Consider the following 17,939-nt stretch of genomic DNA (forward strand, 5'->3'; position numbering starts at 1 on the left):
CACTGAAGATGGACAACATCCTCCATCTGTTGTCCTTCCATGAGATATGTCAGAACAATCAAAAAAATATGAATTCAGCTGGCCCAGGAGACTATGTTTTATTTTCAACAGAATCTTAGATTAAGCAACTCTAATTGACAGCACAAACAGTTGAGTTCTCCCCTAAAGAGTAGAGCGAGCTGCTCAGGTGGTGGATTACTGACCTGACCCTGTTCTGTTTCTCTCTGGTGGCAGACCATCAAGGTGGGACTTTCAAACCTGGCCTTCACACTTTCCCCCTCTCGTCAAGGCGAAGCACAGATGTATAAAGGTGTAGCAGAAGCTAAGGAAAGCAGCTGTGGGGGGTGGGGGGGCTAATGTTTCATTCCAAACTTGGTGCATTGCTCTCTCCCTGGGGTGGGGATTACACAAAGCACCAGTGCTCATTAAATGGACTGTACTTAGAATGTTTAACCCAGGTCAAACACTGAAAACAACTCCCATGGATAGCAGATCGAGTAACCTACACTAGCTGGCACACACTTAAACTAACTAACCTCTTACAACAAAAAGTCTTTGATGGTGTTTCACACTAAAACTTCTTCAATTTGACAATTTTTTTTAAGGGTGAGCTCCATGTTTGTATGCAAAAAATGTTCACCCCTGGAATGAATGCAGCAAGCCCCCTAGAACTTTTTTCTGTGTGAATCTGGCTGAGCCAATGTGTGAACAGAGCAGGAACATTTTTGGAAAGTTCACCAAAAGCAAAGCAGCGGTGGAGATGTTTATATCACATGTAGTGAAGCAACTTCATACTATTTCCTGCTCGCCGGTATGTTCTTTTCCGATCTTCCATTTATACTCTGTTAAGTCCAAAATCTTGCAGTATTTATATATAAAAGCAAAAGCTGTCATCATGGGGTCGGACATGGTTCCTTGGTCCAACATTTCCACACCATTTTTACTTCATGTCCTGCCTGCTCAGACACAAGAATATTATTCCCAATATTCTCAAACTGCAAGTAATAAAGGAGGGTCCCACTCGACCACCCTGGGGATCCCTTGCTCTTGAAGCCTAACAGTCTACACGGTTGAGTTGTGGGGGGCCAGTAGGGGCCATGTGGTTGGGTTGGTAGTATCAGCATGTTCACTACTTGGAGCTTGCATGCACGGATCCTGGGTCTGCCAAAATATGAGGCCATATTTTGCTGCACAGTAATCTTATATATTTTTTATCTTGTCATCTGATTAATATAAAGTTACAAAAAAAATTTCATAAAGTAATGTGAAAATTATTCCTTATATTCTTTAGTTAGAAGATGAATCATATAAAGAACTTAAATATGTCATGTTTTAGTGACTTAGTGTCAATTAGTATAAGGCAAATGCATTTTCTTTAATATGCATTCTGGAGACATTATAAAGCATATTTAATATTTGGTAAAGTCAGTATGTGTTACAGTTTTGGATCCATACTGAGATTTGGGGTTGTGACTTCTTGAATTATCCTTCAAAGATACGCTTGGTTTTATTTTCAGACACGGCCATCTGCAAAGTAAACCGACAGAAATGCCGCTGCCTGGTGGTGTCTGTGAAGAAGCCACGGGGCCATGTTGTTGTTGTGCGTTGATAATTTCTCTAATCAGGTGGATGAGGAAGCTTGCAGGGTTAATTGGGAGCATACTGGAGTCGCTACAAGTGTGAAATTGTATTTACGGTGCATTAAACCACAAAGAGCTTGTTTGTCTGCGTGTGTCAGAGGCTTTGATGAGCGCAGAGATTTTGATGTGATAAGTCAATCAATGTTAAACAGAAATCTCTTTGTGTGGCAATAACAGATTCTGAAAACATGTCAGAAAGTTAAAAAAAAAACAACAATAATTATCAATGTTGATTTTAATATTTATTTTGATATTAAGGCTAAAAATATGTCTGTATTTTTAAATGCACTACTTATAAAGGAGGTTATTTTTGAAATAGTGGAAAAGTCTTTCAAGAAATGGATGAACTTTTGATTGATAATTAATTGGACTTGATAGTATTGAACTCCTGTATACTGAAGTAAACAATCTTTTTATATTTAGCTTGCTTACTTTAGACTTTTGAAGTCATCCTGGCTTCTTCTATGGTTTTTAATGGCCTCCTACCCTTAAACTTTTACTCACCACACTCTCATGGGCCTGTGTGTTTCATTTACACAAAAAAAATGTCTGACGATCTCAGAGCAGAGTCTCAAGAAGAAAAAAATAAAAATGAATGGGCAGGGATATTATTGCAGACTGACAGCACTACAGTAAGTGCTGAGACATAGAGCCACATGCTGAAGGTGTCCCGCTGGGCAGGAAATGTAGGGGAACTGGCTAAGCAGCGCGCTTCCATCAGCTCCCTGCTGTTCCACCGCCTTTACACCACTTCCTTATTACCGTGTTTACCGTTCGGCTTTCACGCCTCTCGGCCCCTTCCGACCCGCCGCACGCTCCAGGCACGCCGAGGAGAGTTGGAGAGGGAGGAAAGTGGGGAGAAAGAAAACAAACATAAAGAGAGGCCGGTCACACACCGTCAGAGTGGAGAGCTGAGCGCAGCAGATCCAGACCTCATGCGTTTGCCTGCTGCCCACGGAGCGAGAGAGCGCGCTGGGGAAATGGCTGCAAGCCCTGCAACTGGAGTGGGATGAAGTAATGAGATGGATTGTGTTAAGTAGCTGGTGGAGAGCGGAACAGAGCCCCTTACACTCACACACACACACACACACACACACACACACACACACACACACACACACACACACACACACACACACACACACACACACACACACACACACACACACACACACACACACACACACACACACACACACACACACACACACACACACTGCCACCTGCCTGCCCTTCCATGCCACTCCAGCACTCCGCTACACCACATATCAAAGTTTTGATTTCATTGGATTCATTTAATAATTGATCTCAGGTCTCTGGTCAGGTAGGGATGTCAGCTAGTCCCCCCACCCCCCCTCACTCCTCTGACACTCAGAGCCAAGTCTGACACTTTCACACATGCACATGCAGAAACACACACACGCACAATAAATGCAAGATTAGCACATTCAGTTCCACAGAAGTGCTGAACAAACTTTCCCCCTCTAACGTAACATTTCGGTGGTTACATTAATAAAGAAGCAAATGGGGATTGATGTAACCTCGTCCGACAGCTCTGACAAAAAAGTCAGCAACTGTGCCGTGACAATAAAGTCCTGCCAGAGGCTGGAAGTGCAGTGCAGAAAGTCCCCTGATCTCCTTTGCGGATGGTCGGTTGGGTAGAGTACCTCAGCACACAAGGCCTGCAGGGTGGCCTTTAAGCCTGGCTGAGCAGGACCCCCTGTCCTGTCACTTCCCTCCACAGTTCCCACTCTATGTTCCATGCTCAATCACTATTGACAAGTGGAGGAGCAGTTCCCCTTTAGGAGAATACCTAGCCTGCGCCAGAAGTGCTAATATAACATTTATCAAAGCATAGGACACGTATGTGTGCTGTCATTTTGTCTGACATGCCAAGACGTCGGCGCTGACACGGCCATTGTTCCCCGCTCTTGAGGTTGTTGTTGTTGTTGTTGTTGTTGATCACAGCTAGCCTCGGCTCTCTTCAAACTCCAGCAGAATAAAGAAATCTTTACCCAACCTGTGCACACATACTCACTTAGGACACTCGCTTTCAGCCTCCACTCTCGAAGGCAAGAGGTTAGCTGTTGATACACAATTAAGCGTTTGCTAAAGTTTAATCTGAAGGTAAGTGCTGCCTCAGTGAATCTGTCTGATTGGGTCATGACGGGCTCGTCTGATGAAGGGACAAAGAGGCCGTCCGCAGCTCTTGTCAATGATTTCTCTCCTTCTTTTTTTTTTTGTGAGCGCGTGTGCGAGTGAATATCAAAATAAAATGTAAGTAACCTGTTATTATTCTGCGCTTACAAAGTGGGGTGTAAGTGGATGAAAATTGATCCAGCAAATTGAAAAGGGGGTTAAGTGTTTTTGCCCTATCGACTCCGACTGGAATGACGGTTATATAAAACAGTCATTTCTCTCCCATTAGCAGATAAAGCCACAGCCAAGTATTATTAGAGGGGCCACATTGTAGCACTGCTTCAAGACATTTTGTTACTGCTAATGGCCCCGAGTCCAAAGGAGGTGGGGAAAAAAAAGCACAAATTTGGGCTCTGTGGATAAAAAATTGAGGCAGTTTTCCACTTAATGTTTGTGGAGAAACCGCCGTAATGTGTTGTGAGTGATCTTCTCATGGAGGTTAGAAGTCATTGCACACAGGGCCTGTCATGTTTGCTGTGAAAGTGAATGCATTTGTGTGTGTTTTTGATTCAAGCAGTATGGATTCTTTCTGAAGTGTTTGTACACTATCATTACCAAGGGGTCACCTCCCAATCTCATTTTAATTGATACTCTGTCAGTCTGTCAAGAGAAAAAGCCTTTCTTAGTGCTGTGTAGTAGAATTCTATGCTGTGCTTTATGATAATGTTTAATGTGTATGGAGGTTTTTTGTGTGTGTGTTTGTGTGGTTAGAAAGCACAGCGTGTCTCTCAGCAGGAGTGCCGTATACATGAGATTGTAGTGCCACAAGTATATAATTTCCCAGCCACTTAATTTGAATAAAAATCTGTCTGTGTTGCAGGACTTGTTGTGGGAGCCTGAGATCAAACGTCCGCCATTGTTTGTCGCCACGGTGCCCGCCTTACCCAGGGGTGCAGCGGTTGAGCTCCACGTCACCGCCGTTCGGGACGATCCGATCAAAAGGACTTCTCGACGCACGGCCACAAAGTCAGCATGTGGGTCCATCGAGTGCAACGGTGTCATGTCCGCTGACATGTCCAGCGCTTCACTTTCGCTCTCCCTCGCTGTGCCGGGTAACAACCTGGAGGTCAGCAGTGTGAGGGGTGTAACACATGAAGTCGTAGCGACGTTCATTAAAGCCATGAAGAAACTGGAGGCGGAGCTGGTGCCGCTGTGTGCCAGGGTGTTCTACAAGTGCAGCCACTCACAAGCACAGGGGATTGTTGAAGGTAAGTCACTAAAACACAAAGTGTAAGCTTAAAAATTGTTCCAATATTTGGCCTCATTTTGGAGGACTTTTGGAAAAGTTGTTCTTTTGAAGGCAGCACTCCTGAGATGCACTGCTTCTGCAAGTTAAGCTCCACATCACTGTATTAATGGAAACAAAGTGACAGCCCACTCTCTGTGCACCCTCTTCTCAAAGAAAGTTTGGCATGACATCAGTGAAGTCAATTCCATAAAGTATTCTAGGAAGCAGTCTCTCCAGAGGGATCTCCACTCCTTCCTGTGTTTAATTATTATAGTCATTTGTTGTGTCTGCACTGTGTACAGTAACCCGAGCAGCTGGCACAGTCTTTTGTCATCATTACGCTTTCATACGCCGACGTCGCCTGCTCCCAGGTTCTCGACAAAAGCAAATGTGGAGCGGTATTTGTTCTATCCAGAGAGATGTTCTCTCGGAGGGGGGAAAAGGGCGACGAGCACATCGATCACACGGGGCTCACTTGTCAAGTCATCGCCGAAGCAGTCAATTAACATTTTTGAGTCTGAGCCAAACCAGCCATCTTTCTGTCATTCTTCGCTTTGACATAAGTCATCTATTTTCTTTTTTTTTCCGGGGGTGGTGAATTTATGGTTAGCGGTGATGAATGGGGAAAAGGTTGATCTGTTTGGAGTACGTGTTGATATGCATGACAGACTAACACGGCTATTTGTTTTGTAACCTAATTATATAATTGTTATTCAACATTGTTTCATGATATATGATGCATGACATTTATTCCACGTGTGGCTCACAACAGAAGAGAAAAAGATCGAGTGATGAGGAAGAATCCTGAGAAAAATCTAGATTGATAAACATTGCTTCAACGTATAATATTTAGAATTTTATTACAGTGTTTACATTAAATATAACGCAACTAAAAATAGACCAACCCTATGTTAAAAAGATTTTTTGTTGAGTTCTTACATTACCTCAAATATTTCCAACAGTTATCGAAGCCAGAGAAATCCGTTATTTTAACGGGACGTTTCTTGGCCTGGCAGCCGCCATGACAGATCAAACATGTTTGTTGTTGCCATGGAAACACCGGATGTTATCTCAAAGACCGCTACTTGGATACATAGTCGGTAAACATATTCTCTTCCTCAGGTCTGTTTCGCCCTTTACAGTCAACGCGGAGTTCGTTTTCTAAGGGGGGGGAGGTAGCAGAGAGCACTCCCATGATTCCCCGCCAGCCTCAACATCATCTTTTGTTAATGTTTTGATTGCGAGCCCCCTGGTGACAGACACTGCATACTGTGCTTTTAAGTAGATGTTGATATGGCCAAAAAAAATGCAAAATGTACATATGGTAGTAAAATTAGAACAATTACTAGAGGGGCTCTCTGTAGAAAGTGCTCAAATCTGTTTGTTTTTTTTAAATAGTTTTTAAACCCTGGGTTACTAGGTCATTGGTTTACTGGAGCAACCTCAATCTCCCCCCTTGAAATGTGTTTCTTTGATTATCTTCTGCACAGACTGCTTCCCTAAAACCATTTACTGACTCATCATTGAGCTGGAATCTGCTACCTTACCCCGCACGCATAGTCAAGCGCTGGAAGCCTACCCATGGGCGATTTTATGGGTCACAGCCTCTGCTCATTGGGTGATGAATCCAAAAGTCAAAGGAGGAAAAGTAACACCTCTGGCGCTAGCAGTCACAGCCTCACAACTGCTGCTGTCAGTGCGCAGACAGACAGCAACAACGCTGGGGCAAAAAAAAAAAAAAATGGGACCGCACTACCCCCCACCCCTTCGGTTACTTGCGTTAGGATTCACAGCTGATAGACGTGACATATGCTCCAAATGAAACCTTTAAACATCTTGTCTCAACTTGTTACTTACGATAGAAAGGTTCTCGCAGAGATCGGCCCACACACCTCAAGTAAAACTTTGACGTTCAAGGAGGGAGCCATATTAGGATTTTTACGTTTTGATAGATAAAATACACATTATAGAAATACAACTAAAAATATGATAGCAATAATGCGCTGAACTCACCAACAGCATGTAACGTCTGGGTGCTGAATCCTGAATAAATGTCAAATACAAGAAAACAGTAAGGACACCACAAATAACTTCAGCATGCATCGGGCAATGTTCACAGTCTTGCACCTTTCACAATCTTACACCTGTCTGTGTGGCAATAGAAGAAAAAAAACTTTGGGGGCGCCCATTGCCTAGTGGTTAGTGTGCACGCCCCATGTATGGCGCCTATAGTCCTCCAAGCAGATGGCCCGGGTTTTAATCCTTTCCCTCATGTCATCCCCCACTCTCCCCCCCCCCCCCCCCCCCCCCCCTGATTTCTGACTCTACCCACTGTCCTATCTCTAAATAAAGGCTTACAAAGCCTAAAAATAAATCTTAAATAAAAAGAACACTTTGGAGAACTGTTCCTATCACAGACTAAATATCAACATCAAATATATTTTGATCTCTTGGCTTCGCAATCCAACAAACATGAAACACAAGGTTACAATGTGCTCTCAATGGTTACCCTAGAATTACAACCGCAACATTCATATGAGTCGTTTTTTTTCTTTATGCAAGTAGGTTCATCACAGAACTTTTATCCAGGAGATCATTTTTGGAGATCTAAACTAACGGCATGTTGACTTCTTCTTGTAGCCCAAGCCACTTTACTTTTTTAAACCTTACTAAACCAACAGAGCAGCTAATGATTGTTAGTTGAATCTGTGGATTAGTTACTTCTTATAGTTACTTTACAATGCATGCTCTGCCATTAGTTCGTGATTGGGTAGGCGTGTCCTGTGGTATGAACGCTCTTTGAGTAGTCAGAAGACTAGAAAAGACAAGCTCAAGTCCATTTACCATTACCAAATCTAACTCTTTAGTCTCTTAATCCCCTACTCTGTTCCCTTATTGTTCATTGTTAGTCTGTTTATTTCTGTTTTCCAGCATTAACAGTAACCTGTAGTAGGAAAAACATCCATTCAATAGCGAAGAGAGTGAACCAAACCAGTTCCATTACAGGCCAGAAATAAAGAACCATTAGCTAAAAGATGTCATTAACTTTAATAGCATTGATGGAAACTGCTAAGTCAGGTGGAAATTGTCTGTGTGTTCATCACTGTGAGAATCCTTTTTCACCTAAAAGTAGGAATGTCATTTGTTCATATGCAATTATTTATTAGAGCGGCTCTATAACAGAGACGTGGAAGTCCTCTGTCCCTCTGTTGTTCCACTGTGCACACCCAGCCCCTGAGCCGTTCTGTTCATTCTTCTCGGACTTAATGAACAATTTTCATGAGCCAACACTCGCTAATTACCACCTCGTTTACCGCATAATTTGACCAGTTTGAAAGTCAGTGTAGCACAACTAAAAAACCACTGGCTCCGAGCCTTGGCCGCGGCTTAAGAGCCCCTTAAGCCCAGCAGGCATCAACCACTCCACTCAAAGACCCACTTTCTCCTCCTCCTTCACCACCGCCTTCACTGACACCCATCCGTCTTTTCACTCAGGCCTACGATACTTCTGCATCAATCTGCACAAACAAACACAGGCGATGAGGATTTGCATAAAAGGATGTTGTGGGAAGGCATTAGCAATGGTTTGATTTGCAAACACAGAGATTAAACTGCAGCCTTTTTTTTTTTTTTTTTCTCCCGCTCCCTGTGTGTTCCCCCCGTAATGCAGAATAATGGTTGGTCCTCTTGGGTAGATGGTTTAGTTCCATCTCGTTGCTAATGTGATGGCTTTTTGAATCTTACAGCCTCTGTCCACAGGCCTCTCAATGAGACTCCCTGTGTAGCCCCAAACGGGGGGTGCTGTGACACCACGGGATAGATTTGTAGAGTTCATAGAATTTTCTGCATTTTTTTTTTTTTCTGATTGGATTGGAGCGAAAGCATTCACTCAAAAGAAAGAGAGAAAAAAAAAAAGCACAAAATTGCCATGGTCACACAAGTCACCTTCACCCCCCTTTGTGCCTTTTAATACATGCATTAGCAGGCCTGACTGTGATCACACACACGCTGAAAGAGCCGCTCAAAGAGAAGAGCGCAATTATTTCCTATGTGTTCGTACAAAGATTAAAACATCCAGACATAAAACAGGCTTTAGTGTGCAAGGTATGATGAAGGGTGTGTTTCTTCTCTTAATGAAACCATCCCCTGTCTGTGATCTTTCTCGACTCAATCAGTCGTCAGCTAGCCATCTCCAGAGGATGCTGCTTCCCAGGGTGCACCGCATGCTCTGATAACACATATTTAGGCTTTTAATGCCCTCCAAAAAAAAAAAAAAAAAAAAGCCCGTGTTCAGTGGGGGTATTTTAAGCTGTAGTGCATATTAGCTAATAGGGTGTGTGGGCTCTTAGTGAGGATGTTTGGCATGCTGCGCGTGCCTCAAATGAAAGAGAACGAGGCTTATTAAATAGTGCCGAACAGCTCTCGTAACCTCTCTGTCCTGATGCCTCTCTCTAGAAGTTCACACCAAAGTCACTTGTAGTGGTTGGCTGCAGACAGAGTAGACGTTTCTGGAAAAAAAAAAAAGTACAAGTTTGTGTGTGCAAAAGGCAGGGTTGGTAATTCTGGAAAACTAGCAAGATTTGAAAGTTACATCTAAACAGGGCTCAACTCCACCCCTCCCATTGGGGCTCCTTCAGACGCCACGCCCCCACACACACACACACACACATACACACACACATACATCGCCCAGATCACAGCTTCTCTGTGACAAAGCAGACAGAAGACCTCAGCACGTCTTTCTCAACTTAGTTACCAAACTAAGTTACCTCATGTCTCATTATGTACAAAAACATCTAATATTATCATACTGGATGTAAAAAAATAAATAAAAATGGCAACAGAACAGTAGCAATCATGGCGTCACTTTTCAGTCCCTTTAACCTCCTCAGTTGTCGCCATCGCTGAAAAGCTTTATGAATATTTACTTGGGTTTGTCTGTCTTTCTTTTCTGAGCGGTCTGTGTGCAAATGTAAGAGTGGTCACTTTATCTTAGCTTTCTCTGCTAAATTCCGTTCGACATGGGATACCTCCAGCAGCAAGGAAGTGCTTGGAGTGCGGGCTGGTGCACAGCGAGGGTAGAGTACACACACACGGAGCCAGGGTGGCATTACATTGATACTTTCCATCCGGACGTCACATCAGTGAAAAGAGTTTTTACAGGATTACAGCAGCTCTCGTTTTCGGTCCTTTTCAGAACACCTTTTATTAATTGCTGTCGAGGTTTAAAAGCATTCCTTTTTGTGCCTTTAATGGAAAGATAGGACTGTGGATAGAGTCGGAAATCAGGGAGAGAGAGTGGGGAACGACATGCGGGAAAGAAGCCACAGGTGGGACGTGAACCCGGGCCGCCCACCTGAGACGACAGCCTCAATACATGGGGCGCGCGCACTAACCCACTGCGCCACTGCGCCACCAGCGCCCCTAAAAACCATTTTAATGAATATACAAACTGTGTCTGATGGATAAAATTACCAACCCTACCTACAAGATAAATGTTCAGGGATGACATTTTTATTTGTAACATGATGACAGAAAAGTAAATTAAAGCTCCTGTGAGGAACTTCTTTTTTTTTTGATTTTGGCGCCCCCTGTGGACATAAAAAAATTCAGCAGCGTGAAGATAATCACTTTTTCTGACAGCTCCCCCTTGAGTTGCTTTTGGAAATGTAAAAATATCTATGTAGCAATCGTCAAAGTTGTTGCTGGTGGTCTTGTTTGCACCAGCCTGTTCTGAACCAGCTATTTTAAACTCCTCACAGGAGCATGAACTCTATTTTGACTATGTAAGATCACAGTGACCACACCCCGGTAAGTAACACGCTGTCAAATGAATAGAAATAAGCCCGGACATCCAACCATGAGACAGGAACACTTGTGACCAATTAGTGCACGGAGCAGTGGAGGGACGGGGCAACATCCCAGCAGGCTGCTGCTAAATAGACATGCTGTCATCAAGACCAAGCTCTGGGACGCTCAATGAATTCTCACATGTCCACTGCCAGTCTGTAGTCCGGCCACACACACACACACACACACACACACACACACACACACTTAGACTTTCAGCGTCTCTCAGCTAAAGTAAAACTGAGATGTAGTCCCAACACAGCTTCTTAACATCCCAACACAACAGGAGCAGGGGATCCATTCCACTAGATCCCCCCCCCCTAACAAGCTGCTCAATTGTCCAAAAGGGCACACACCCTCTTCCCTCCTCCTGTGTTTGGTTGTATATGGCTGGAGCTTAGAGATCAGTCCTTGCTGACCATATGTTTGCACTGCGGGGAGTTGAATAGGGGGGGGTACAATCTGCCAAGGATTTAAGAAATGCCAATAATTTGTAAACAGGCCCCGTGTTCCCTGGTGGAAGCGTTAAGTGCAACGTCTCTCTTGGGACAGCCGCGGTGGGACAGCTGTTTCAGAGTCTCATGTCCAACACCAGCCAAAGTTCTCATGAAAATAACGCCTCCTTCTTTTTTCCTCCTTATCTCCCTCTCCTCCCAACTACCTACCAGGACTTGAAGAAAGCCTGAGAAGCTCTCTTGGGGAGTCCAGTCCATCCATGTCCCTCGTGCCAGTCCTGGAATTGCCCGACTCCCAGATCCTCCACCTGTCCTGCTGGCTCAGTTTATAGACGCATAGCCAGAGTCAACAACCAGGCTCCAGTCATACATCCACAGCACTGGAATTCAGTGGAGGCTTTTCTGGAGGAGCAACTCTGACAGGCCCGACACCTAATGACTTACAACGGGACATCAGAGAATGTGGGAAAAGAAAAACTGCATAACTGCTCATTAATTTTGACTGTTTATCACTGCCGATTGTTGAAAAGCAAAGCCGTGTCTGTCTCCAAGTGGTTCTGATGACGTGCGGTTTTCAGGATGTGTTTATTCCACTTCATATCCTGGAACTTAGGCCATAATTCACTTTGTCCTCTACTGGACTTGTATACTGCAGCAGCTGTTATTCTGGCTTGGAGAGGATCCTTATGGAACCTCTTTAAGCTAAATCTGCATACCAGAGGACCGGAGATCGTAGTCTACAAAAGGAGACAGTAGCAGTGTCTCGTCCCACTGGGCGATAAACCGCATCCCCTGATATCCCACTGTTTCTGCTGGAATTTGTCTTTTGCATGTTAGCTAACACCCCTCATAAAGGCCTAGCGCCACTGCTGACACCATCTGTTCAGCTGTAAACCTATAGATTTACTGTGCGACTGCTGTGTGTAATGAGTGTGGATGTGGAGTGTGTGTCTCCCTCTCATGCTCCGTGGGATTCAAGGTGTGTTATTATTGTGTAATAGGCAATCAGTGCAGAGCACCTGAAAAGATTAAGCCTCTTTATGTTTTCTATTGATTCTGAGGCAAACTGGTTAATAGAAGAGGGACGCTAGCTGCAGGGCAGTTGTGTGTGCGTGTAATGTGTGTGTGTGCTGTGTGTGTGTGTGTGTGTTTAGGGTGTCAATGGACACAGTGTAACAGCGTGAGAGGAAAATAACGCTATTAACCGTTGCTCCTGGAACATTTCTTTTCTCAGAGATCATGAACCATATTGATGATCTGAGTTGGAATGCATCTTCACTCGGGCTATTCTCTTGATCGCGCTCGTGGATGGTCGGAGCGAGCGGAGTGGCTATTGATCTTCACACACCCCAATGTTGTTTTGATTGTTGTTATCAAAAATTGAACAATAGAGGCAGCCAATAGAGCCTGAAGAGTTTTATTGAGGGGTTGCAAAACACAAACAAGCAATTATTTATGAGAGCAACAATGCCCTATGTACATACAGTGTGTGTAAAATAAAAAGATGTTACCCTGAAAGAAGGCGCAAATATGAGGGTACTTTGAATTGATTGCTTCAATGCTTAGGTTAGAATAACACACGTATTGAGTATATTACACGGTTTTAAAGCTGTGAAACAACTTGAATTTGGCACAAACAGCCAATTTTTTGTATCAAAGACTTCATGAATACTTTAGTTTGTCAAATTACTTTTTTTTCTGTCTTTTTTTTCTGACCATTACTAACAGCTTCGGCCCATGAGCAGACTCGCTGATCAAGACTTCTCTGAGCGTGCATCTTTCTTTCAAAATGAACGGTTTGCAAGGACGATTGAATCATGCATCGACCTCTTGAAATGTACTGCACTTAAACTCACGCACTCGATTGGACTTAATTATTAAAGTTCCGCATTTGCAAGATGTTTCCGTGTTGATTTTTGATTTTTTTTTCCCCCTTCATAATGTAACAATACATCAAAATGCTTAATTCCCATTTCAGTTAATACAAAGAAATTCTGCCACTAACATTCAGTTCATGAAATCCCTTCACTCATATATTTCAAATCCTCACCGTAAATATCACATTCAGTCTTTCAGCAGGCATGTTTTCATACATGCACAGTCAGAGCCACACTTAAACCATCACACTCTAATCACAGGCAATGTGATGGCCTTTGGCAGACACATTTCTTTGTGTCTTTTACCACTGTGTTTCCTCGCAAAATGAATAAAGACAGGGTGACATTTAGTTCTCTCGTGTGTTGCGTCAAATGTACATTTTCTACCAAGCTGACCTGCAACCGCTCTGCAAACAAACTGGCTGTTGTGGCTACCGTTGTCCTTTGTGTACCAGCCTGCGGCCCTTGTCATTGTGGCCTTGCACATGGATTTTAACTGTGTGTTTCTTCCTCCGGGCTAACTAGGCTGATGTGTGTGACTCTCTTTCCCCACAGCAGTGAAGGCTACAGTAGGCGACCAGGAGCTCAGGAGCGGCCACGCTGCACGGGACGCCTCCTGACATTGTGGTCTGTTTGCCTCAGTGGCTGCTGTGGTTTTGCTTGTGTTCATGTTTGAACCCTTGTTTGTTTCATAATGTATTGTTTTCTTCAGCTGACACACAGTGAAAGCACGTCTCTTATGGTTGCAGCACTGATTATATGAAACTTGGTCTGTCTACTGAACTGGCCACCCGCACATGCTATTGAGTGGTGTCTGCTGCCCTCTAGTGGTCATTGTAAACAATACCATTTTATAACATACAAGCTGCGCACTACTTGTTAAGACAATTTAATGTCAAATTATTTTTTTAAACAATCCATAATATTATCTATTTAGTTGTTGGTATATTTTAAAAAAAATTAAGGCCTTGCCCCTTTCTGATGAACAAACAGTTCTCCTTTGTGTCTACCCACCTTAAAAGCTTTCAAAAAAAATAATTCAAATATTTGGTTCCACACTTTGAAATGATTTGTCATTATATCGGCTGCTCATATTTGTTGAGGAGTCTTGGATCTTTGTCTTCTGTTCTTAATGCTGCCCTGCGTGACCTTGGTGTCTTCATAGGCCACGCTCTGATTCTGGTCCAGCATGTTAAAGGTTGTCTTAGCAACTCTTCTTTGAACCGCCTATAAGTGTTCAAAAGGTGTACTGCTAGGCTCCTGACTAAATCTTCTATAAGGTCTCATGTCACACACAGTCTCATGTCTTTGCACTGGATCCTGATTCAATTCAGAAACTACTATAACACTCTTAGTCTTCAGAACTTTTGCATGGTCAAGCACCTTCTTTTACTGAAGAACTTCTGAAGCAGTACAACACCACCAGGACTCTGAGGTCCTCTTCCTGTCCGCCTTCTGATCAGGGTTTGCTGGTTTTTCCACGTACAAGACTATAGAAACTAAAGGAGACTGCATTTAAGGCTGTAGCTCTTGAACTCTGGACCTGCCTCCACCAGAACAGAGAGCTGTGAACTCAGTGGACATTTTAAAAAGCAGCTGAAGACCCATTTGTTTAGACTTGCCTTTGTTTTATCTTTCAGTGTCGACTTTTAGGTAATGGTCTTCTTTTACTGTCTGTTGCTGTGTCTCTATTTTGCCTCATCTGTTTTAATTATATTGAGGCTAAGAGTTATGCCCAATGGGGGGGGTGCAGCAGATCTGACTGACAGCCGTTGACGTAGTAGCTATTAGCAAATATTGCAAAACTCCACTTCACAAACCAGTGGCTGACGTCACTGAGAGTCCGTCCAGTGTTTACCCAGTCTATTCAAAGCAAAGAGGTTGCCAAATCCCGATGAATACATATGTGATTACATGGTTGTAAATATAAAGAGTAGTTTTAACTTTCAGAGTTCATAGCCTATGTTTACCAGTAGAGCTAGCTGCTAGCCTGATGTAACATTCATTTTTTGTTTTGTGGTTAAGGACTGCTGCAAGTGTATAATATCTGTCATGTGTAGCCGATCAAAGTTATAGTGCGGTTACCACAGTCTGAACATTTTAATAAGAAGCTGCAGGATGTCCATTATTCAAGACTTTTTACAGACCGTCCAGCTGAGAACATTTGAACAAAAAACAACAACAAACTAGATTCAGATTAACCAGCTGCAGAGATGCACACATTAGTAATTACTCTTTTTATTAAAGTGACTGAGTCAGACTGTGGTTTTCCACGCACAGTTGGAAAAGGAGAAAAAAAATGCTTATGAAATGCCTATAAATCCTCTGGTCTGCAGCCACGGTCTTCTCTTAGCATCAACAGGCCAGTCATCACACTCCTGCTGACTCCTCAGTGGAACCAAAGAAGAATAATGACAGCGCTGAAACTTGAGATATCATTTGTCATGAATTTGGCCATATACAAATAAAAAGTGATTGATTGAAACCAAGTCAGATTCAGTTGTAAAGTCAGAACAGCCATTACACACAAGCAGTATAGTCTTTACTTAAAAACACAGCATACAACCAAAAATGGTTTCTACAGTCAGAGGCGCTGCTTGTCAACAGGCAAGGCAGGCACCTCCTTGGGGCCCCAGACCAGTAGGGGGCCCATGAGAGCTCACAAACTTATACCAAAGCAGTGGCCCAAATAGTGCACACGGGAAACCTCCCTAAGGGGACCCCATCTGATAGTATCACTATTGTTGACCTGCTTAGTATTGGGTGCATTATTGCTGTGAAAAGCAATGTTTTTCAATGAAAGCCAACTAAGAAAGATGAAGAGGAGTTCTCCGTCTACAGGAAGAGGAGTAAGCGTCAGGACACTGGAAGACATAATAGTGATGAATGCTGGTTGGAGGGCCCCCCCAATTGATTTTCACCCAAGACCCCAATAGACTCTAGAATCGCCACTGTCTGTAGTCATGAATAAGATACAGAAATCAAATCAATAAAATCATACACACCGCAAAACAAACATCAATTAGCACACAAGTCATCACACACATACACACACACACACACACACACAAAGTAGCTATTCGTCTGCTCTTATGCTATAGTTAACTTTGAACTAGTCAAGTTTGGGATCTTTAGAAGAACCAATTGAAATTGTGGTGTGCAAACTTTAATAATGGCAAAATGTTTCTTTGGGAAAAAATTGAAGGATTCAGACTCTCTCTTGTGGTCCCACTGACTTGAACATCGCTGTCAGGGCCAGAAAGTTGGAGTTAGAATTGGATAGTTAGAATTGGAGGGAGTTGTTTTTGGTTTAGGAGTCAATCACAAAAGCAGAACAACAGAGGGAAACCAGCCATGCCACAAAAAAGGAGCTCAGCATTAAGACTCTATCATTTCAGTGTGTGTTAAATGAACAAGTCAAATGTCCCTCTATCAAAATTCAAATGGCACATCATAACTCACACTAGACATGGGACTTTTGGCTGTGATGAATGGGGCAGAGATTTTGTCAGAAAACACTTGGAGGTCCATTTTTTAACACTCACATGTGGTCTAGACAGCACAAACAATGATCATAGTATATTGTCCGTCTTCTTTATTGGTGGGTTTGACACAAAGTTAGATGTTCCAGTCAGAGAGTACTGAAAAGGGATTCTAAGAAAGACAGGGGAAGTGATGCAGTCTTGGTGAAATCCATAAATCAGACCCCTTCTGCGGTATTTGTTCAGAATGACAACAGACAATTTAATGGGAAATTATTCCCACATATGAGTTTGTTAACGTCAGAAATATTTTAAAGTGTCTGAGAAAAGGAAGCAGAGTTTTGGCACAAGAACATTAAACCATCTAATCCAGAAAGTTGACAGGGGATCATCAGAAAACTTAAAGTGAATAGTGAGCAGCATCTTTGCCTCAGGGTTGGTTTCCCATCACAGGATAATTCTGAGAGACATTCCTCTTGTCAGTGAGCTTTTCAAAAGTACATATTTGGGCCAAAATACATTAGTGACCTTCTGTTACAGTAAAAACCATCTTGAACTCTCAGGTCATCTGGGAAAGGTCGGCTTTCTGTCCCCAGATTCAGAACATGGAGAAGCGGCGTTCAGTTTTTATGTCCCATGTATCCTGGACCAACTACCAGAAAACTGCACAGAGGCGATTCTAGAGTATTTTGGGGCCCTAGGCAAAAACCAACTTGGAGGCCCTCCAACCAGCGTTCATCACCATTACATTATGTCTGCCAGTGTCCCGACACTTTCTCCTCTTCCCTTTTGTTTCCCTCTTTCATTTTTCTCTTCTGTAGACGGAGGATTCCTTTTAATTGTTCTTTGGTGACTTTCACTGACAAACCTTGGTTTCACAGCAATTGTGTCATCCAGACTGATCAAAGGCCATTTAGGTGGGATATTTTTGGCACGCATTTACTGTAGGCCTATATAATTAAATAGGCACATCTGAAATTACACCAATTTACTCACTGATTTTAAAAATGTTACTCTGCAATTTTTTGTTTTTGTCTAAGCTGTATTTATTTGTAATATTTACAGTCTATGGTTTCAACTGAGTGAATAAGATTAACATTCTTAATTAATTATTTGTTTTCACAATCACTTATACTGCCCTACAAAGGCAAAAGGCGGTAACTTCAATTTTTTCAAAAATGAGTTGTTGTCATTTTTGGAACATTACA

At 42.9% G+C, this 17,939-nt stretch overlaps 1 protein-coding gene across 6 annotated transcripts in view; it reads left to right on the forward strand.

Moving 5' to 3' along the window:
* The window catches only part of dph6 (diphthamine biosynthesis 6), a 62,146-nt gene extending 48,873 nt beyond the window's left edge, over window positions 1-13,273 (forward strand). For all 6 annotated transcript variants that reach the window (XM_020638677.3, XM_065966615.1, XM_065966611.1 and 3 more), the window contains 2 exons: window positions 4,660-5,047; window positions 11,586-13,273. In XM_020638677.3, the coding sequence (XP_020494333.2) occupies window positions 4,660-5,047; window positions 11,586-11,704 (507 nt within the window). In that variant the 3' untranslated portion in view covers window positions 11,705-13,273. The remainder of the gene's footprint in view (window positions 1-4,659; window positions 5,048-11,585) is intronic.
* The last annotated feature ends 4,666 nt before the right edge of the window (window positions 13,274-17,939 follow it).

Source organism: Labrus bergylta, chromosome 18 (assembly GCF_963930695.1).
Source record: "Labrus bergylta chromosome 18, fLabBer1.1, whole genome shotgun sequence".
Classification (NCBI taxonomy): Eukaryota; Metazoa; Chordata; class Actinopteri; order Labriformes; family Labridae; genus Labrus; species Labrus bergylta.